At 46.4% G+C, this 22,700-nt stretch overlaps 1 protein-coding gene across 1 annotated transcript; it reads left to right on the plus strand.

Moving 5' to 3' along the window:
* The first annotated feature begins 1,930 nt into the window (after positions 1-1,930).
* On the plus strand, positions 1,931-21,927 carry EREG (epiregulin). The gene is made up of 5 exons (XM_053361849.1): positions 1,931-2,215; positions 15,862-15,948; positions 16,670-16,793; positions 17,554-17,703; positions 21,447-21,927. The coding sequence occupies exons 1-5, from the start codon at positions 2,164-2,166 to the stop codon at positions 21,538-21,540; spliced, it is 507 nt and encodes a 168-aa protein (XP_053217824.1). The 5' UTR covers positions 1,931-2,163; the 3' UTR covers positions 21,541-21,927.
* Positions 21,928-22,700: the final 773 nt, after the last annotated feature.

Here is a 22,700-nt window from a genome sequence, read left to right on the forward strand (position 1 = left end):
CTGTGGGTTAATCCACAGAGCCTAGGACTTTGCTGATCAGAAGGTTGGCGGTTCGAATCCCTGCAACAGGGTGAGCTACCGTTGCTCCATCCCTGCTCCTGCCAACCTAGCAGTTCGAAAGCACGTCAAAGTGCAAATAGATAAATAGGTACCGCTCCAGCGGGAAGGTAAACGGCGTTTCCCTGCGCTGCTCTGGTTCGCCAGAAGCGGCTTGGTCATGCTGTCCACATGACCCGGAAGCTGTACGCCGGCTCCCTCGGCCAATAAAGCAAGATGAGCGCCGCAACCCCAGAGTCGGCCACGACTGGACCTAATGGTCAGGGGTCCCTTTACCTTTAAATTAGCAAAAATGTATAAAACAAGTACAAATACCTGCTGGAAATGTAAAGGAAAAGAAGGTACCTTTATCATATGTGGTGGTCAGGTAAGGTAATAAAGGCTTTCTTGGAAATGATATATAATGAACTGGGGGGAAATGTTTAAAATATGTTTAAAAATTAAAAAATGTTTTAAAATGTTTGTACCCCCACTCATCTTTTCCCCCCACCTCTTTCTCCCTTTTCTTCCCAATGTCTCAACAAATGAAACTGACTTGTAAAAATGTTACATGGGGGGGGGGGATACGAGAGAAAGACATTGCACACTTTTGTAAATCAAGAAAATCTTTAATAAAAAATAAAACAAATAAAAATAACTTTTGTGAAAAAAACCCACCAGAAGCCTTTCTATTGGGTATTATAGGTACCGACATCCCAAAGGAACAGAAAAGACTCTTCATGTATGTGACAACAGCAGCAAGGATGCTAGTAGCCCAGAGATGGAAAGAATAAAAAGTTCCTACCAGAGAGGAAAGGCAAACTAAGCTGTTAGACCATGCTGAAATGGCAAAACTGGCTGGAAAACTCAGAGACCAAGAGGACAAGAAATTCAAGAAAGAATGGGAAAAGTTTATAATTTATTCAGAAGACCACTGTAAGCAGATGAGAACATTAGCAGGTTTTTAATCTCACTTGCAATGTAACAAATACTATGGGCAATATGGAGAGACATAAAATATAGATTACGAAATAATATGCAGTTGGAAATGTTGACAACAGGACCCATGGGAAGAAGTCCCGAGATTCAGAGCATAGCTGTCAACTTTTCCCTTTTCTTGCGAGGAATCCTATTCGGAGGCAGCCCTGTTTGGGGCAGCCCTGTTTAGGGAAGCTTTTAATGTTTAATAGGTAATAATAATAATAATAATAATTTATACCCTGCCCATCTGACTGAGTTTCCCCAGCCACTCTGGGCAGCTCCCAATCAAGTGTTAAAAACAATACAGCATTAAATATTAAAAACTTCCCTGAACAGGGCTGCCTTCAGATGTCTTTTGAAGATAGGATAGCTGCTTATTTCATTGACATCTGATGGGAGGGCGTTCCACAGGGCGGGCGCCACTACCGAGAAGGCCCTTTGTCTGGTTCCCTGTAACCTCACTTCTCGCAATGAGGGAACCGCCAGAAGGCCCTCAGCGCTGGATTTTAGTGTTTTGTTGTATTTTATTGCATTTTAGTGTTTTGTTGTAAGCCACTCAGAGTTATTAATATTATTATTATTATTATTGGGAAAAGTTGACAGCTATAATTCAGAGTAATCTCTCTACATGGATATATTTGGTAGGGTTATTAATTCATATTAATTCAAAGTCAAATTTCTGAGGGGGAAAAAAAGAAGGATATTTCTGCAGAACGGGAGCGACTTCCGTCCAGCAAGATGTCCTGCGTCTGTATAAGAAGGTTTTTGCTTCCTTCTCGCGGCTCCCCGCGCGCCTAAGAACCTCCCTCTGGAAGCAAACGCGCCCTGCGCCGCGCGTAATTCTCTGTCCGCTGCGCCCTGGCAGGTGGCGAGAAAGACGCGGCAGGCAGGTAGGCGACGGAGGCACCCCCCACCTCCGGCCTCCGATTTCATCACCGGGGAAATTTCAGAGGCAATGAGCCTGGGGCCAGCTTCCGCTGTGCGTCCGCACCCACTGGGGAAAGGTATAAAAACCCGAGGGAACGCCTGCCGGGAGGAAAGGAGGCGAGGTCTCTCTTCGGACGGTCGCAGCAGCTCCGCGCCACCCAGCCGCCCGCGCATCCTTCACCTTCCGACGGCAACCCGCTACGCACAGGCTCCGGCAGAATGGCAAGCAGCTGCAGCTCCCAAACCGTCGAAGGCGCCCTTCTGCTTTTGGGTAAGTCTGTGCGCTCCCGACCTGCTTTGGCTCCAAAGCTGCGCCGTCCAGCAGAGAGAGAGGGAGAATGCGGGGTGGCGGCTCCTTCCTTCCAAAAGGGACGCGCCGTCGGAGGAGATCTGGCTCTGCCGTCGGGTTTTCTCCCAGTTTCCCCGACGGGCTCGGCGTGGAAAGGGAGCTCAGCCGGAGAGCTGCGCGTCTCTGCTGGCTTTCTCGACGGCTTGCAGGAGGAAGCCCTCGCTTTTCCGCGTCGGGGTTTGACAGCTGGGGTGGGGTGAGGGCTGTCATTTCTCAGGTGAAGCTTCCCGTCTCTCATCGCGGCGAAAGAGCGCAGTGGAGGGCGGGCGGGATGGGAGTTGGGGAGAGAGAAAGACGTTTTTGCTGATGAATTTCTACCTGAAGTCCTTTTTCCATGGCTCACAAGTCCCGACAAAAGAAAATTGGCAAGCTGTGTTGCTTCTTGGACCGGAATTATTGGGGTGTGCGTCTGACAGGTTGCATATCTTACAAATCCAAGAGTGACTGGCTAAAGGAAAATGCAGATTCTTCTCAATGGAAATCTGTCTGGCGGCTGTGAAAGCAGGATGAGCCCCCGGCCTGATCCTGCAGGGCTCATGTTTTAATTCTGTAGCAGGTAGCATGGGAAACTCACAGCTTGGCATGGGAGCCAAGTCCTGGGGGCCAAGGTCCCTTCACACACACCCCTAAAAAATTTGAGGGAGTCCCTGCCCTTCCCCCCAGTTGATGGGCATTGCCATTCAAATGGTGCGTGTGTGTGTGCTGTGTCTTGCGATCAATTATGTGGGGCGGAGCTTACCTGGGCGCCTTGAATATTTTATTCAAGTTGGTATCGCTGCAGCTCCAACAGAACGATTGCAATCCGGTGCAAGTCCCATGGGAATAAAGGGTCGGGTGGATGAGGACACAGTAGAATCTGACAGGTCAAAATTACAAGACAGAATTAATGCGGCCCTCAGCACCTTTCTATTTGGCCCTTGAAACTCTCCCCAGGTCACACACACACCCCTCACTGGCCTCAACTTCACACCTTCAAACATTTTTGCCTGACTGGAACATGTCCTTTTTGGTGGTGCCTCTAGCTCATCCGGAGAACAGAGAGGATTGTGTGTGTGTCGAAGTTTGCCTACAATTCCCAAGGGGAAACTTACCGTGATTGCTCAACTCGCTTTTGCCCGCCACTGGCGAGTGGCCCTCGGGAGATTGTTCTGAAGCCATTGTGGCCCCCCAGACAGAAAAAGGTCTCCCCCCGCTTGTGATTTATCACGATGACTGTTGTGTTATGGCACAGCGACGTTCTCCTGCAGCTGCTCTTAGTTTCTATGGGGGGCTTTGAGGGGACCATTTTCAAAGGCAGCCCCACATACAATGCGTAGCAGTAATCCAACCTGGAGACGGCAGGTTGTGTCAGCCGCAGCTCCAAGTGGAAATTTGCTTGGGCCGAAGAGCACCCACTAGCTGCAAACCTCATCCTTGAGACGTGACACCATCCAAGGTGGGGCGAACACGGCTTAACTGGACAAACAACCTGCTCGCTAACAGTACTAAAGACTGTTAAGAGAAATCCCTAACCCTCTAAACATGCTTACTCCAAAATCCCACTGTGTTCAACAAGACTAATCTCCCAAAGTGTGGACAGGGATTTCAGCCTGTTGCTAGAATATTCCCAGTGGGTCTGCCCCAGAAGTGAGGAAGAGGTAGCTGATTTAAAGAGGACAGCGGGAACAGAACCTTGCTGCCAGGCCGCCCAGGAGAAAGAAATCCAGGTTGCCAGATGATCAGGGGTCAAGTCACTTGATCCTTACAGTTGGACAAAGGTGATATTCCTGTTCCAACAAATGTTCTTTGCTGCACGGGTTCTACTCTAAATATCTGACTTGCTGAGATCACACCGATTTCATAGGCTCGATCATTTTGGTCCAAAGGTAGAAGACCTTTGGCTGCTTTTTCACAATTGCTGTGGTGTTAATCTTTGACAGCGGCGTTAATCTTTGTGAGCAGAAAGACACAGGTTAGCATGTTTAATTGGTTAGATTTAGTTACAGGTAGGTAGCCGTGTTGGTCTGCCTTAGTTGAAACAAAATAAAATAAAATAATTCCTTCCAGTAGCACCTTAGAGACCAACTAAGTTAGTTATTGGTATGAGCTTTCGTGTGCATGCACACTTTAGGGAAATAGGAGTTTATAGAGCGTTAAAACATACTTTGAAAGCCACGCATTTGCAAAAAGAAGAAGAGAAAACCCAAAAGTTCATTTGACAACAACGTTTGGTCGGTTTGGTTTTTATTATGTATTTTGGTTTGTGTTTTTCCCTTGTATTTTTTATGCTGTGAACAGCCTGAGATCTTTGGGTGAAGGGCTGCAAATGATTTAATAGATAAAATAAGAAATAAAACAAAAACTGACTCCACAGATGTAGGGGGGAAAGGCTAAATAACTATGCGAAAGAAAATCAAACTCAAGTACTAATATGCATACACACAGACAACTCCTGTTTTAGGGGCGAGCGAGATGCGCACACATGCGCACAGTGAACGCAGAACCTGGAAGTGACACGGAAACAACATAAAGATGTCACTGAAACATCACTACAAGGGCAGAATGATGGCTGGGGATGGACAGAGGTGTCTGCAGGCTTTTTCAATGGGTTTCTGATTTCACACAAGCATGCAATGACCCGGATCGCAACCCCCGCACAAGGGCAGAGTTGCCTGTATATATGACCCAGTCTTAAATTACACCCAGCAAGTTGTGAGGCTGAACTGACTCCCAAACTTTATTATTCCGGTAATAAATAAAGCAAAGGGGGAGGGCAAAGGGTTTGGAGTCTGCCTCATATATCTGAATTCTGCAATGCAATTCACGTTCTCTGAAAGTTTGGTGTTCTGCTCTTGGGGAAGTTTGATGGAGTGTAGAAGATCGAATTCTCTCTCGGCTGAACGTTCACGCATTCCAATTCCCAGATCTGTCTATACTTGCAGGAGCCACTGTATGGCCTACCTGTTTGGCGAAGCACTGATGCACGTGAATTCCTACTTAATACATGCGATTCCTTGGTCAGTGCCCATTTATTCCAAAGGGGTGTGTGCAAGAGAACTTTCTGCCGGATCGTGCCCATAGTCGTTAGCTCTGATTAGCAATGTGCCTGTACTTATGAGGGATGGTGCCAGCAGGAAGGTGGGACTTATCTGTAGTAAGGACTCATGTGAGATGCAGAAACTGCCTGTGCCCTTGGTTTCCAAACAGGTACACCTGCCTTAGTGGGATTTCTCTAAGCGGCGACCAGTAAGGCACATTGTGACCTGCTTATGGTGCAAGGCGGGTTTTCCATCACCGTGGCAAATGGCACTGATTCTCCCTCGCTCCCCTTTTCTCCATAGGGGTGAATGTCAACCATTACAGTGGTACCTCGGGTTAAGTACCGTATTTTTTGCTCTAGAAGAGTTACTTTTTTCCTCCTGAAAAGTAAGGGGAAATGTGTGTGCGTCTTATGGAGCGAATGCAGGCTGCGCAGCTATCCCAGAAGCCAGAACAGCAAGAGGGATTGCTGCTTTCACTGCGCAGCGATCCCTCTTGCTGTTCTGGCTTCTGAGATTCAGAATATTTTTTTCTTGTTTTCCTCCTCCAAAAACTAGGTGCGTCTTGTGGTCTGGTGCGTCTTATAGAGCGAAAAATACGGTACTTAATTCGTTCTGGAGGTCCATTCTTAACCTGAAACTGTTCTTAACCTGAAGCACCACTTTAGCTAATGGGGCCTCCTTCTGCTGCCGCGCCACTGGAGCACGGTTCCTGTTCTCATCCTGAAGCAAAGTTCTTAACCCAAGGTAATATTTCAGGGTTAGCAGAGTCTGTAACCTGAAGCATATGTAACCCGAGGTACCACTGTATCTCATATGGGAGAAAAGGAAGCGATGCGCTCAGGGTTCCCATCGCGGCGTGGTTCAAACCTGCCTGCTCCCTGCCCTTTTAATGTCCATCGATAACCAAGCCAGCCTCAGGAAGACCAAAATGTTAATAAGGAATGGGGGAAATTTATAACTTACCTTAAAGACCATTGTAAACAGTGAAAACCGTGAGTAGGATTGGAATATCGCTTTAAGGGTGAATTCTGGGTGCAAGGGAGATGTAAAAGATTTGGACTATCATAAAAGATGCAGAAGGAAATGATACATAACAGGACCCACAAAAGGGAGGATGGAAGTCCAGGAGATTCCTTGGAACCTTGTTTTAATGATTTATGTTTGACATCTCTCTGTAAAATTGCAATTTGAAAAACCCAATAAAGACATGAAAAATATATAAATAACCGAGCCAGCCTCTCCTTGAATAGCCAGCTCTTGGCCGTGCTAGAATGCTGCGAACAAGCCGTGGCATGAAGGTGTTTCTGACATTTGCCGGGAGCACCTGCAAAGCTAACAGATTTATCATGCCCTGGGATTGCGCGGTCCGTCACTAGAGAAGCTCAGAGCCAATTTTGCAACCTGGCTGCAGTTCGGTGTCACCTCAGCTGGGGAAGTTGCGGTTCTGCTGGATGTTGTGGTGATGTGTCAGGAACAGAAATTTCATAGGTAGGGCTACACCTCTTCCCTCTTTGGTTTTTTTTTTGTTGTCGTTTTGTTTTTGGCAGGGGATTTGTTAATTGAGTTGTTTGGTGGCTCAGGTGTTGCCCAGAGTTGCACTGCCAGCCACCCTCTGCCTAGTGATTCTGAGCTTTTCTCAAGGAAACTCAGCCACTCGGTTGCGCCTCCTAATTACAGGGCAGGTGTTTCTTCATCTGCCAAGTCCATTTCAACAGGAGCTACTCAGTTTCTGTTTTTTTTTTCTTTCCTTTTTTTGTTTTTTTAAATGCCTGGCCAGTTAATTCTCTCTCTCTCTTTTTTTAAGGTAGTTTTTTAAAAATACATTTTTATTGATTTTAACATACAAATTATAAAACATACCACACAAATTATTACAAATACAATCTTATTGGACTTCCAACAGCACCTCTGATGATCTTCCATCTTAAAACCTTCTTATGCATTACTTAATTTTGTATTGCCTTTACCTTTCTTAACCTATCCTCTCCCCTTCTTCATTTTTACAATACTTCCCATAATACTCCTCACAGAACTTCTTGCAAACCTACAAATGTCGTCTGATCATCACAAATACTTTTCATATAGCTTGTAAATTTACTCCAGTCTTCGGTAAATTTCTGGTCACATCGGTTTCGGATCCTTCCTGTTAATTTGTCTAATTCTGCATAGTCCATTAACTTCATCCTCCATTCTTCAGTCGTCGGCAACTCTTCTTGCTTCCATTTTTGGGCCATTAATATTCTAGCTGCTGTTACTGCATATAAAAAAAGCTTACATTCTTTTCTATTTATATCACTTCCTACCATTCCCAATAGAAATGCTTCTGGCTTCTTTGTATATCTCAACATTTTTTTCAACTCATTATATATCATCTCCCAGAAGCTTTTTACCATTTTACATTCCCACCACATATGAGCCTGGCCAGTTAATTCTCAGCCGCCTTGCGTTTCAGCCATTGATCAGCAAATCTCTGAGCCGACACATGAAATATATACAGGAAGGAGGGAAATACAAGGGTGTCCCCACTCAGCCATGAAACTTCCCAGGTGACCTCTCTGGGCCAGTCAAGGCCTCTCAGCCTAACCTACCTCACAGGGTTGTTGTGAAGAGAAAATGGGGAGATGGAGAACCAAATATGCCATCTCGAGGTCCTTGAAGGAAAGCCAGAATATAAATAAGTACCGTATTTTTTTGCTCTATAAGACTCACTTTTTCCCTCCTAAAAAGTAAAGGGGAAATGTGTGTGCGTCTTATGGAGCAAATGCAGGCTGCGCAGCTATCCCAGAAGCCAGAACAGCAAGAGGGATTGCTGCTTTCACTATGCAGCGATCCCTCTTGATGTTCTGGCTTCTGAGATTCAGAATATTTTTTTTCTTGTTTTCCTCCTCCAAAAATTAGGTGTGTCTTATGGTTTGGTGCGTCTTATAGAGCGAAAAATACGGTAAATAAATAACATGTGGGCTGCCACGCTTGGTGTATCATTCTCCTCATGCAATAAGCTCTCTTGGCAAAGAGTGGGTGAGCTTTTGGCCTATTAAATCCTATTTCCTGGCTTCTGTTGCCAAACAACTTCAGCTGCCATGCTTTTTCTTAGCCCATTCAGAAGCTTCAGCCAAGGAGAGGGACGCGGGGACCGCCAACCTTTGCAAACTAGAGAAACTCTCTAACACACCCCACAATCACGCACCACAGTCTATTCGATTGGTTATGAGAGAATGCTTCCTTCAAGCCTAAAACCTAAAGAAGTGGTGGGGATGTGGATCCAGTGGAAGTCCTCCGTGGGCACCTGTGCGCCCATGGGCATCACATTGGCCAACCCTGCACCAATTCTTTGCAAGTGTAAACATGACGGCGTGGGTTGTTGGGAGCAGAATGAAAGAAGGAGCAATGCACCCGCTTACGTTCTTTTCTAAGGCTATGTACACATTTGTGGGTTGAAATGTGGCAAGGTCCGTTTCCCCTGCTGTGCATCTTCACACCACAGAAGGCCACAGGTGTCTTCGCCCAATGCACGTTCCCCTGCGTCAAACTCAAATTCAACAAGGCTGCCATGCATGCAATGGCTCTCTGAAATGGCCACACCTCAGCTTCCATTTTTGAATTGGATGGAAGTTGGTTTCGGCACGGATATGCAATGAACAGCAGTATTTCTCAAGAAGTTATAGGCTACCTAAGGCTCATGGCTAATGTCCTGCATGCTCAGCCTCAAGCGCCGTCTCCGTTGTTTGAAGAACGTCCTCTTTCAACAAGCCTTTTGGGTAGATAATCTTTCCCAGTCTGCACCCCTATTGGAACTGTTTTTCAGGTGTTTTTTTACTGTTTTATTGCTTCCTGAACTGGATGGCTTTAGGAAGAGGGGAAGGATGTGGATGGAACAAATAAATAAATGGAATGATTATGTGATGGCAGCTACAGTTCGACAGCCACTTGCCCCAGAGTAGTTTTACCGACTTGGTTCAAATGTGTTTGAGTAAAATTTGCATCACAAATATTGCTTGTGTGCATGTGTGTGCGCACATACACAGACACACACACAAACATGACTAAATGGTAACAAGCAGTGCTTTTTTCTGGGGGTACACATACCCCTAAGCATTTTGTGAATCTTTGTGCTTTTGTCCACTTACTGCATTTATTTCCCCCCATTTGAACCATAAAATGGTGATTTTCTTGAGTCAAAATGGGAGGGGTGGTGAGTGCCCCCTTAGGGACTTCCCCCCAAAACGGTTTTATTTTTATTTTTCTGCAAGCTTTGGGGTTCCTCAAAGCATGCGAAGTCTTCCCTTATGCTTCTATCTGACTCTATTTGTCTACAGTTCCATTGGCACTCAATACATGAAACTCTACAATTCACCCATCCCCAGTGGTAGGTAATCAGACTTGGTCATCGCAACTTGTACACAGCCAAAAGGTTTTCTTACAATCAAGCAGTATATAAATGTTGTTAAAATGAAACCGGTCACGGATCCAACCCATTATGGGCTTCTGTGGTCACAATTACTACTTGAAAACGTACCTGGTGCTTAGTCACAAGGGAACACTCTCACGCTGTCCAAAGAAAGTTGTGTATGGGAGGCTGTTAGCATAAGAGTCTCTGTTCTTTCATTAGCCTTGTGACACACTGCAGCCTTGTTTGCTATGTGAGCTGGTGTGTTGCCCGCAAACACCCCAACTTCTCAACGCACAAAAGCGATTGGAGAGCCGTCGTCTTCATGCAACTTCACTGAGGGAAGGAAAAGTCATTCGTTGAGATTAAAACCTGACCCAGGTCCCTCAGAAGGAGGAACTTTTTGTGGCAAGCTAAGGAGAGAAATCTGGTTGAGAAGGAGCTCTCAAAAGCTATAATAATAATAATAATAATAATAATAATAATAATAATAACAACAACAACAACAACAACAACAACAACAACAACAACAACAACAATTTATTTATTTATTTATTTATTTATTTATTTATTATTTATACCCCACCCATCTGGCTGTGCTTCCTCAGCCACTCTGGACGGCTTCCAGCAAAATATTAAAATACCGTAATACATCTAAAAGCTTCCCTAAACAGGGCTGCTTTCAGATGTCTTCTAAAAGTCTGGTAGTTGTTTTTCTCTTTGACATCTGGTGGGAGGGTGTTCCACAGGGCGGGCGCCACTACCGAGAAGGCCCTCTGCCTGGTTCCCTGAAACTTGACTTCTCGCAGGGAGGAAAGCGCCAGAAGGCCCTCGGCGCTGGACCTCAGTGTCCGGGTAGAACGATGGGGGTGGAGACGCTCCTTCAGGTGTAAAGGAATAAAAAATGAAGAGATGAGGGCTGAACGAAAGAGAAAGCAATGGGGTAAGATGCAACAGACGAAGAGAAAGGGTCCCAAGAAAAAACTTGGGGGGACTATGAACAAAGGCAACAGAGTGACATTGCACGCCAGGTCTAGATATTGTGAAAGCTCCAGTTTATTTAGGACAGGGGGAGGGAACCAATGTTGCTGGACCCGCATGATCCCTGACTATTGGGGACGCTGGCTAGGGCTGATGGGAATTCAAGAGTCCAACAACAAATGGAGAGCCATATGTTTCCCCATCTCTGATTTAAGAGTAGCGTAGAGAGGTGATTGCTGTCATCTAGCGATCCTGAAGAGAGCAGGCAGTGCGATGGGATGAGGCCCAATTTCACACCATAGCTGTCAACCGTCCCTTATTTGGCGGGAAAGTCCCTTATCCCAGCGCTGTCCCGCTGCTGTCCCTTAAATTTCCCAGGTATCAAAGGAAGCAGTTCCTCTCCCTCCCTCCCTGCCGGCCAGGGAGGAGGGAGGCTCCAACTGTGTTGCTTGGCTGTGTTGCTCACCCAATAAGGAGTCTAAGAACGACTGGGGGGTGGAGCTTGCATGCCTTGTGCTGATCAAATCGGCCGCGTTGCCTGGGGACTCGCCTTTGCTCAGCGCTTCCCAGCGGAGAGGTGACAGTGGTTTTCCTTGCTGCATCCCCTTTGCCGGGTTGCTGCACTGTGGGAACCACCGCTTGAGGCTTCGTTTGGCTGCTGGTTGACTAAAATTTTGGCTGCTGATCCCTTATTTTCAAATCTGTAAGTTGACAGCTATGTCTCACACTGGTTTGAACTAAGCCAGCCAGCACATTGGCCCTTTTCGTGCAACCTCTGTCCAAAGACTTGGCTTTGAGTGTCACCGGATCTTGAGAAGAGTGGAAAATCCATCCCTATTGAGGTGCATATTTTCCCTTCATCGAGCCACCTGTGAGGAACCGGGCTTGCATTCTGGGGCAGGCGGCTTGCAACGCAGAGCAATGCTAACTTTCCTGTAAAGCAGGAATGTGCATTGCGCACTAACATTCCACCAGCCCGGCAATGACAATAACCATAGCATTCCAGTAAGGCAATATGAAATAGGCAGCATCTCGCCTGTGAAGGAGAAGATAACAGTATTTGTTTAATGACCCAGGCAGCCGTATTAATGCAAACATGGCCCCACCTTCTTCGGTTCTTGGGCTAATCTGTTTGAGAGGCACTCAAAGAGCATGTGAAACTCCCCAATGGGTAATTGATTAAAGGAACAGCTTGTCTGCTCTGCAATGAATATAACTTTATCCGTACAGGGGAAGGAGTTGGCAATTAGGAAGATGGCTCTGTTATGGAGGGTACGGCGAAGTCTTAGAGTTGGGCGTTTTTATTTACTGCTTGCTTGCTTGGTTGCAATTGCCCAAGGAAGGAACTTGTCGTTCGAGCAGGATGAGCTTCAGTTTCTGTGGCCACATTTGCACCATGCTGTGCGTTTAAAGCACTATGACACCACTTTAGGCTATCATGGCTTCCCCCCAAAGAATTCTGGGAGTTCTAGTTTGTCAAGGATGCTGAGAATTGTTAGGAGGCCCCTATTCCCCTCTGAAAACTACAATTCCCAGAGTTCCCTATGGAGAGGAATTGATTGTTAAACGACTCTGAGAATTGTAGCAATGTGAGGGGAATAGGAACCCTAGAAATTTAAGCTCTTAAATGTATGAACGTGTGACTCTTTGGCCTGGTTTCTCTCAGAAGCATTATTAGGCCTCAATTCTTTCTTTCTTTCTTTCTTTCTTTCTTTCTTTCTTTCTTTCTTTCTTTTCTCTGAGGTACTACAAGGTGTGGTATAGGTGATACGCCAGCCACCTACCCTGAGGCAAATTAAGAAAATGTACAGTTTTATCCTATACATTAGAAGAGCTCCGAGGCAGATGAAGGCCTTAGAACAAATTTAAGCCCTGACGGCAAGAACCAGAATTTGTTTTCCCACCTCTGAAAATCAGCCTATGTTTTTTTTTAAATATATATATAAATTATTGTTTATTACAAGTATTTATCATATTTGTTAATTGCATTTCTCACAGAGTAACCCAACTCTCGAGTGGAGAGGAAAAGGTCTATATTTAACATTATTTATTAATTTATTATTTGGAAATTAGCATATGCAAATCTGCCCCAGGGGCCTGTCTTCCACATACGGTACCTATCAGTGCCCTGGATTTCCCCTCTACCCTAAAACGTTTCCACCAGCACATCTGTCTGCAACAGCAGCGTCCCTGAACGTCCCTTATGTCCCCTAAGGATTACTCCATGCAGCGCTCGCTTGTAACCCTGTAATGAATTGCCTCCCACACAAGCCACTGTTGGTATTGTCTGGTGTCTGTATCTCATTCAATTGCAGGGTGGCGGCTCGCATTGAGTCAGCAAAAAAGCATTCCAGCTGCTGAGTCACTGTTTCCAGCGATTACACGGATTCCCTCGGAAGATCCCTGTCCATTTAACAGCTGCCTCTGCTTCGCTTTTCAGCCTCCGTGTAATCTCCCTGCTACGTCTTGCATGGTTTTTGAACCATGCCAGCATTGACTCACAGTTTAAAATAATAATTACTGTGCAGCTCATATAATCTTTAAGAATGCAAACAAAACTTTTCTTTCATAAAAGTAAACTGGCAGGTCTTCTTTCACATGGCTAAAGTATCCTGTAGGACATCTATCTATCATCTATCTATCTATCTATCTATCTATCTATCTATCATCTATCTATCTATCTATCTATCTATCATCTATCTATCTATCTATCTATCTATCTATCTATCATCTATCTATCTATCTATCTATCTATCATCTATCTATCTATCTATCTATCTATCTATCTATCTATCATCTATCTATCTATCATCTATTTAGGTCCCTAGGTCCCTCGTACCTACGGGACCGCCTTGCGGTATGCCCCACGGAGAGCCTCAAGGTCCATAAATAGCAACACCCTAGTGGTCCCGGGCCCTAAGGAAGTTAGATTAGCTTCAACCAGAGCCAGGGCCTTCTCAACACTGGCTCCAGCCTGGTGGAACGCTCTGCCTCATGAGACCAGGGCCCTGCAGGATCTGATTTCTTTCCACAGGGCCTGTAAGACAGAGTTGTTCCACCTGGCCTTAGGCTTGGAGCCAATTTGATTCCCTCCCCCTCTTTCTTTTTCCTTTCTCCTCCTGTGATGAGGCTGCATTTTAATATTTTAATGTTTCAATATTTTAATGTTGCATTTTAAACTTTTTAAGTTGTATTCATTCAATTTGTTTTTATTATTGCTTGTTAGCCGCCCTGAGCCCGGCCTTGGCTGGGGAGGGCAGGGTATAAATAAAAATTATTATCTGTATCTATATCATCTATCCATCTATCCATCCATCCACCATCTATATCTATCTATCTATCTATCTATCTATCTATCTATCATCTATCTATCTATCATCTATCTATCATCTATCTATCTATCATCTATCATCTATCTATCTATCATCTATCTATCATCTATCTATCTATCATCTATCATCTATCTATCTATCATCTATCTATCTATCTATCTATCTATCTATCTATCTATCCATCCATCCATCCGGTTATCAGTATGAATTATGTGAAAAACAAGAAGTGTATTCCGAACCTAGGAATGATGGTGATCAAAAATATTCTGCTACACAAAGTCCCATTATATATAATCAGCATTAACGATGATACATGTCTAGTATGTTTTTCAATGGTGGGTCCCACTTTACGTGACAGGGATGCCCAAGAAACTGTGCACATGTGCAGCAAACAAGTATGAAATGGAAATACATGTTTGCAAACTGCTGGGGAGGTGTAACGGACACACGCCAGGTAATCCTGATGGCAGGGTGATAGCTCGGTAGTAGCACTTGCACCTTCCACACAGAAGGTCCCAGGCATCCTCGGGTTGGAAATGGTCCCCTGCCCATAGCTGTCAACCGTCCGTTATTTGGTGGGAAAGTCCCTTATCCCAGCGCCATTTCCCGCTGCTGTCCCGGATTGATGATGTCCCTTAAATTTCCCAGGTATCAAACGAAGCAGCTCCTCTCCCTCCCTCCCTGCCATCCAGGGAGGAGGGAGGCTCCAACTGTGTTGCTTGGCTGCGTTGCTCACCCAATAAGGAGTCTAAGAACGACTGGGGGGTGGAGCTTGCATGCCTTGTGCCGATCAAATCGGCCGTGTTGCCTGGGGACTCGCCTTTGCTCAGCACTTCCCAGCAGAGAGGTGACGGTGGTTTTCCTTGCTGCATCCCCTTTGCCGGGTTGCTGCGCTGTGGGAACCACCTCTTAAGGCTTTCTTTGTCTGCTGGTTGACTGAAATCCCTTATTTTGGCTGCTGATCCCTTATTTTCGAGGCTGCTGGTCCCTTATTTTCAAATCTGTAATTTGACAGCTATGCCCCTGCCTAAAACGTTGGAGAGATGTTGTCAGTCAGTAGGGACGATAATGAACTAGATCAGGCATGTCCAAAGTCCATTTCGGGGGGCCTAATCTGGCCTGCCAGTCGGTTTAATCCGGCGCCTCTGTCAGTTTATTTCCTGGGGTAAAATCCTAAAAAAAAACCTCAACAACTTCAACCCCCAAAAAAAGTTAACAAATTTGGTCGGCCCTCACGGCCCTTCTTCACTTCATCAACTGTGGCCCCCTTTGGAAAAAGTTTGGACACCACTGAGCTAGATGGACCAATAGCTTTCTGGGTTCCTGAGTGCTGACTCAAAAAAGATGGAGCCGGCCCTACCATTAGGTTGAAACAGTCGCCTCAGGCAGCTGATTGGGCAGCAAATAGCTACATTTGAATTTAGTTTTACGGTATTTTTACTCTCATCTTGAAGCGCTTGTGGCATTTTAACTGGGCCAGCCTTGGGTATTTTGCACCGTGGGTGGTGGAGAGCATTTGCCGTGCTGCCTCGGGCAGCAAAATGTTTTCAGCTGGACTCGGAACGGGCTGGGGGATCTTTGTTTTGCACTTTCACTACATGCACGCCCTGCAAGCAACACAAGGAGTGAATCGGCTCTCAGTCAGGGTTGGGTGTAGCGGTGGCATTTTAAAGGCAGGTTGAAGGAAGATCTAGCTATGCCACCTTTTTCGGCTGAAGCCGGATGGCATAAGCACTTGCAAGGTAAAATGATGGCTGTTGTTGTTCTTGTTTTAATGCGGGGGGGGGGGATTCAAGAAACCCCTCTCCTAGTGTCTTTGTTTCAACCCGACACATTCTTTCTCTTCAGGCTTCCACCTATTTCAAGCCGTTCTTGGGACAACTGTGACACCGTTATGCGGGAGGAATGAAACAGGCAACTGCACGACAGTTCTGAGTGAGTTGGATTCTTTGACACTTAATGAAATATCAAACTTTTTCAGAATGCCTGCAGGCTTCTGTCTCCACTGGGTTGGCTAAAATGAATGTTTGGAATAGGGACGTCCTATTCCGTACCTTCCAACATTTTCCTGATGGAAATAGGAACGTCCTAGGGAAAGCGAGGGACGCGGGTGGCGCTGTGGTCTAATCCACAGAGCCTAGGGCTTGCCGATCAGAAGGTCGGCGGTTCGAATCCCCGCGACGGGGTGAGCTCTCGTTGCTCGGTCCCAGCTCCTGCCAACCTAGCAGTTTGAAAGCACATCAAAGTGCAAGTAGATAAATAGGTACCGCTCTGGTGGGAAGGTAAACGGTGTTTCTGTGCGCTGCTCTGGTTCGCCAGAAGCAGCTTAGTCATGCTGGCCACATGACCTGGAAGCTGTACGCCGGCTCCCTCAGCCAATAAAGCGAGATGAGCGCCGCAACCCCAGAGTCGGCCACGACTGGACCTAATGGTCAGGGGTCCCTTTACCTTTTAAGGAAAAGCAGGATATTCTGGAATCAAGTGAGGAACCGGGATGGCTTCTGTAAATCTGGGACTGTACCTGGAAAATAGGGACACCTGGTCTTTGCAAGGCAGATGTGCTACCACTGACCCCCCTTTGTCAAATAAAATGACACCTTTCTTTCTTTCTTTCTTTCTTTCTTTCTTTCTTTCTTTCTTTCTTTCTTTCTGATAGTTCGAACAGTGCACAGTCCCCGTGTCGCTGAAGTGAAGACCACAGATTGCGGCTCTGACTTGAAAAACTACTGCATTAATGGGCACTGCAAGTACCTCGTGGCTTTGAGTACACCTTCGTGCACGTAAGTGGAATGCTGCAGGATAAGATAATAAAACAACACCTGATTTTTGCATAGCGCTTGATTCAGAGCAGGGCTGAGAAAGCTGGTACTCTCCAGGTGGTGGGACTATAATTCCCATCATCCCTGACCAACTGGCCATGCTGGGAGTTGTAGTTCTGTGGTACCTGGAAAGCACCATTGCCATTACAGTGGTACCTCAGGTTACAGACACTTCAGGTTACAGATGCTTCAGGTTACAGACTCCGCTAACCCAGAAATAGTACCTCAGGTTAAGAACTTTGCTTCAGGATGAGAACTGAAATTGCGTGGCGGCAGCGGGAGGCCCCATTAGCTAAAGTGGTACCTCAGGTTAAGAACTGACCTCCAGAATGAATTAAGTTCTTAACCCGAGGTAGCACTGTATAAGAAACCAAGGCAAGCTCCAGCGAGTTCTGGCACCTCTCTTTCTAGAAAAATATCCCTGACCACAACATCCCAGTTAGGACTACCTTGCTAAACAAAGCGCAACATGCTCTAAGGCATATCAGATTCCCTAACACTCTTTCACCCACAAACCAGCTTCAACTGGATTTGGCGCAAGCAGGTGTAAACATGCACCTGGGTGACAGTTTAAGCAACCGGAGTTCCGGTGGGGTTCAAGGAACAACCAGGGTAGCGTCTCCTGTTCTGGGGCTTCTCCAGCTTACAATCTGTGTTTGAGAACCCAAATACACAACATGTCTGATATGATTTCTCTCCTTCTCTTCTCTGCACCCCACAGCTGTGAAGATGGTTATTATGGCGACCGGTGTGGCCATTCCACTTTGACAAGCCAGCAGCCCCTGAGCAATGAATACCTGGCGCTCACTATTCTCCTGGTTCTGTTTTTCGTCATCACCGCTGCAGTTGTTATCTACTACTTCTACAGATGGTAAGCCTCCCTCTGCTTCGCCGGCTCTGTTTTTCTCGGTTGAAGGCATTCCGGAGCTGTGAGTACAAAAGTACTCGGAGCTAGGCTGTGTTGCAATTGCTGGGCCTTTGGGACATTTCGCAGGAGATCTTTCGAGGATACAATTGCGGTTGTACTTCCCATCATTCCTGACCATTGGCTGTGCTGGGGAGAGGCTGCCAAGACTTGTGGTTCACACTACAGTGGCACCTCAGTTTCGAACGTAATCTGTTCCGGAAGAACATTCGACTTCCGAAACATTCGAAAACCGAGGCACAAAGGGCGGTCTGCAAATAGAGGAAATTGTGAGAAACAACAGATACACGCAGCGGAAGCCGTTTGACTTCTGAGGCGCGTTTGAAAACGGAAGCATTTACTTCCGGGTTTCTGGCGTTCGAAAACCGAAACCTTCAGCAACAGAGACGTCCGAAAACCCGAGGTACCACTGTATCAGGGGAACACTACATTGGTAAACACCTAATAATAATAATGATAATAATAACTTATTATTTATACCCCGCCCATCTGGCTGGGTTTCCCCAGCCACTCTGGGCGGCTTCCAACACAATATTAATATACAGTAATGCATCAAACATTAAAAGCTTCCCTAAACAGGGCTGCCTTCAGATATCTTCTAAAAGTCTGGTAGTTGTTTTTGACATCTGGTAGGAGGGCATTCCACAGGGCGGGCGCCACTACCGAGAAGGCCCTCTGCCTGGTTCCCTGTAACTTGGCTTCTCGCAGTGAGGGAACCGCCAGAAGGCCCTCGGCACTGGACCTCAGTGTCCAGGCAGAACGATGGGGGCGGAGATGCTCCTTCAGGTATACTGGACCAAGGCCGTTTAGGACTTTAAAGGTCAGCACCAACACTTTGAATTGTATATCTTTAGCGTGAAGGCAGCAAACATGTATATTGTAATAGGCACACTTGTTAGGAGGGGCAGATGAGGCTGGGAAGGCAGCCCAACTAGGAGAAGGAAAAATCTGATCTTAAACCTCCACTGCCTTGTGGGATATCTTCGGGAAAAGAAAAGGCTCAAGAGTAAACCCTAAACAATTCCGGAGTGGAGTCTCTAAAACACTTGGATGGTGTCTTGTATGCCTCCTTCCAGCAACTCCTGCAGCCAAGCTGGTGCCAAATGTATTGCTCTGCTTTCCTTTGGAGCACATCGGTGAGGCTGAGAGGGGAAGTCTTGTTGTCTGGGCAGCCTAGGACCTCTAGACACGCTGTCCAGGCTTACACATTGTGGAGATCACTTTGCTGCTGCCAACACAGCCGTTTGACTTCAGCCCCGGAGCCACCGTCTCTCAAGACAGACGGATGCCGACAACACTTGTTTGGGAGCCGGGAGTTACAGTAGCTTTGTGTGGAGTGTACAAATCATGGCAAACCTGGGTTTGTTGCTCTGTAATATGTGCCGTTACCCTTAGTCAGTGTGGTGTAGTGGTTAAGAGCGGTGGACTTGTAATCTGGTGAACCGGGTTCGCTTCCCCGTTCCTCCACATGCAGATGCTGGGTGCTCTTGGGCTAGTCACACTTCTCTGAAGTCTCTCAGCCTCACTCAGCTCACAGAGTGTTTGTTGTGGGGGAGGAAGAGAAAGGAGAATGTTAGCCGCTTTGAGACTCCTTAAAAAAAGGTAAAGGGATCCCTGACCATTAGGTCCAGTCGTGACCAACTCTGGGGTTGCGGCGCTCATCTCGCTTTATTGGCCGAGGGAGTCGGTGTACAGTTTCCGGGTCATGTGGCCGGCATGACTAAGCCGCTTCTGGCGAACCAGAGCAGCGCACGGAAACGCCGTTTACCTTCCCGCCGGAGCGGTACCTATTTATCTACTTGCACTTTGACGTGCTTTCGAACTGCTAGGTTGGCAGGAGCAGGGACCGAGAAATGGGAGCTCACCCTCTTGCGGGGATTCGAACCTTTGACCTTCTAATCGGCAAGCTCTAGGCTCTGTGGTTTAACCCACAGCGCCATATAAAGCGGGTTATCAAATCCAAATTCTTCTTCTTCTTAGTGGGAAAACAACCAATAGGCATGTGCCCATCTCTGCACTTTTGAAACATAAGCAGCTGAGCACTTGAACTGATGTTTTCGTCTCAGTCCTGACAGTCAGTCCTCCCTCTTTAACAGCAGCGCAACCTGCAGAAACTAAGGAGGCGAAACCTTTCCTGTTATGTAGATAAGATTATGGGGGAAAGTTCAGCTGCTCAGTCTCTGCATGTCAAGAGGCCCTTAAAGGCACTGGAGCAAAGTCAGTTTAAATAACAAGGGGGGGCGGGGGACCAATTACAAGTTGGCACTTCTATACCTAAAGTTTCAACAGCACTCGGCCGTAGTAAAAATTCCCCTGAGGATGTTTATGACATTTCCTCCATTTAAATTCCCCACCCGATTTTGGGAGTCCAAATGATTTTATCTCACAAGCTGAATGGTGCTCTTAGGTTTGTGGCTGCCCATTACTTAATAGATGACTTCTGGATTTTTTGTGTGTGTGGTGCGGGCTGCTGGTTTCCGGCACCTGTCTATTTTTGAAAGGTGCCATTAAGAAGAACATGCATATATATATATATATATATATATATATATATAAACATTGCACCCAAGGAAATCTTGCACACTAGCAATGCACCTTCATAACCATAAGCAGAAGTGGGGAGCACTGGCAGAGGAAGGGGGTGCCGTAAGTGCGGCCCACCCCAGGTGTCATCCCTGAGGAGAGGTGACATCGCTGCCCCCCTGGGACGCTCTTCCTGCTCCCATGGGTGGCTAGCCCCGCCCCCAGGTGCGCCACTCTGCCTTGGGTTGTTGTTTAGTCGTTTAGTCGTGTCCGACTCTTCGTGACCCCCTGGACCAGAGCACGCCAGGCACTCCTGTCTTCCACTGCCTCCCGCAGCTTGGTCAAACTCATGCTGGTAGCTTCGAGAACACTGTCCAACCATCTCGTGTACTGTCGTCCCCTTCTCCTTGTGCCCTCCATCTTTCCCAACATTAGGGTCTTTTCCAGGGAGTCTTCTCTTCTCATGAGGTGGCCAAAGTATTGGAGTCTCAGCTTCAGGATCTGTCCTTCTAGTGAGCACTCAGGGCTGATTTCCTTCAGAATGGATAGGTTTGATCTTCTTGCAGTCCATGGGACTCTCAAGAGTCTCCTCCAGCACCATAATTCAAAAGCATCGATTCTTCGGCAATCAGCTTTCTTTATGGTCCAGCTCTCACTTCCATACATCACTAATGGGAAATCTGCCTCGGGGGGAGGGCACTAATCTACACTTACTGCCACTTTCGCTCAGGAAAACCCTCTGTTTTCTGCTGGATCAGAACAAAGTCAATCAGTTTTTCGGAGCGTTGACGTTTGTTCCAATTCAGCGGTAAGCAAGGGGTTTTCCCTGGGGAAAGCAGTGAGGCAAACAACTCTCAACCCCATGCCTCAGAAACATGAGACAAACAGAAAACCTCTCCGACCCTTCCTTTCTACGCACAGAACAAGCAGAAGTGTGGACAAGCCCATGTTTGTATGTATCTGTGTTAAAAATAGCAGCAGATATTGCGTGCTCCAGTGTCTCCAAATTAAGTCAGAAGGCCAGTGGACTGGGACACTGGGCAGATCCACATTGAAGGAAGATGCTTTGGAAGAACAATAATTTCAGTGGACTTCATGGTGGAGCTGGTTGCCTGTAGTGTATTTTGACTTTCTAAAAATGCTCTTTTCCCTGTTAATCTCCGCAGGTACCAGAACAAAAGCAGGAGACTTGCTGCAAGCAGTAACTATAAAGAAGTTTCTACAGAGACCGAAAAAGACAATAAGCTGCTTCATGTCTGAATCCGGGGAATCCCAAAAGGCATTTATTTAATATTATTATTAAATATTTTATTAATAATATTTATGTTCCAAAGCAAAATTTCAAAATGATGCGGATCAAAATACACATGCAGGTCAAAAACTCCGTTTTTTTTATATATATGAATAATGTTTTTATTGGTATTGTATTTTTTTATCTTATTTCTGTGCAATGTTTGATAATGTAACGCGATGATGTCTTGCGTTCCTTTGTGTGTAAATACTTATATATAATATATAAAAGAATGTAATCTTCTCACTGCTTGTATGTGGCCCACTTTGGAAAGGCATAATTTTTTTCATGTCTATCCTGTTCGCTTGAAGAAACTCTACACTCGTTTGAGGATTAAATCTTTCCATTCATTCTAACTGACTCGTGCCGTGATTCTTAAACTCTGGTTCAGGGAACTCTGGGTTTCCTTGAAAGCAGGTCAGGTTTTCTCAGCCAATAATGGCAGAGAAGTTTCCATGGAAGACATCTTGCTCCCTACGGCCAAGTTTCCTCTTCAATGCACAACTGCAAGAAGGAGGAGAAAGACCCAGAGCTCGATGTTAGAGCATGCGTTTGAATTCCCAGGCTCATGATGCTCGCAGCCTGGTGGGGGGCCAGTCAGGAATAAGACTCAGGACATTGGCATAGGGTTGAGATAGGCCACAACTTACCGTATATTGCTTACAGATGTATGTAGGCTTTGGCCAAGGCCCTGGGTATGTCTGACAGCTGGTTGATAAGGTGGTTGAGAGCCAGTGTGGTATAGTGGTTAAGAGCGGTAGTCTTGTAATCTGGGGAACCGGGTTCGCTTCCCCGCTCCTCCACATGCAGCTGCTGGGTGACCTTGGGCTAGTCACACTTCTCTGAAGTCTCTCAGCTTCACTCACCTCACAGAGTGTTTGTTGTGGGGGAGGAAGGGAAAGGAGAATGTTAGCCGCTTTGAGACTCCTTAAAAGATAAAGGGACCCCTGACCGTTAGGTCCAGTCGTGGCCGACTCTGGGGTTGCGGCGCTCATCTCGCTTTATTGGCCGAGGGAGCTGGCGTACAGCTTCTGGGTCATGTGGCCAGCATGACTAAGCTGCTTCTGATGAACCAGAGAAGCACACAGAAACGCCGTTTACCTTTCCGCTGGAGCGGTACCTATTTATC

Source organism: Podarcis raffonei, chromosome 13, assembly GCF_027172205.1.
Source record: "Podarcis raffonei isolate rPodRaf1 chromosome 13, rPodRaf1.pri, whole genome shotgun sequence".
NCBI lineage: Eukaryota > Metazoa > Chordata > Lepidosauria > Squamata > Lacertidae > Podarcis > Podarcis raffonei.

Bases quoted from the DNA above. Each gene is read 5' to 3' on its own strand.
- EREG (XM_053361849.1), top strand. From the start codon at position 2,164: ATGGCAAGCAGCTGCAGCTCCCAAACCGTCGAAGGCGCCCTTCTGCTT. The intron at 2,216-15,861 runs GTAAGTCTGTGC...CTTTCTCTTCAG, and splicing joins AGGCGCCCTTCTGCTTTTGG to GCTTCCACCTATTTCAAGCC. The intron at 17,704-21,446 runs GTAAGCCTCCCT...TAATCTCCGCAG, and splicing joins ATCTACTACTTCTACAGATG to GTACCAGAACAAAAGCAGGA.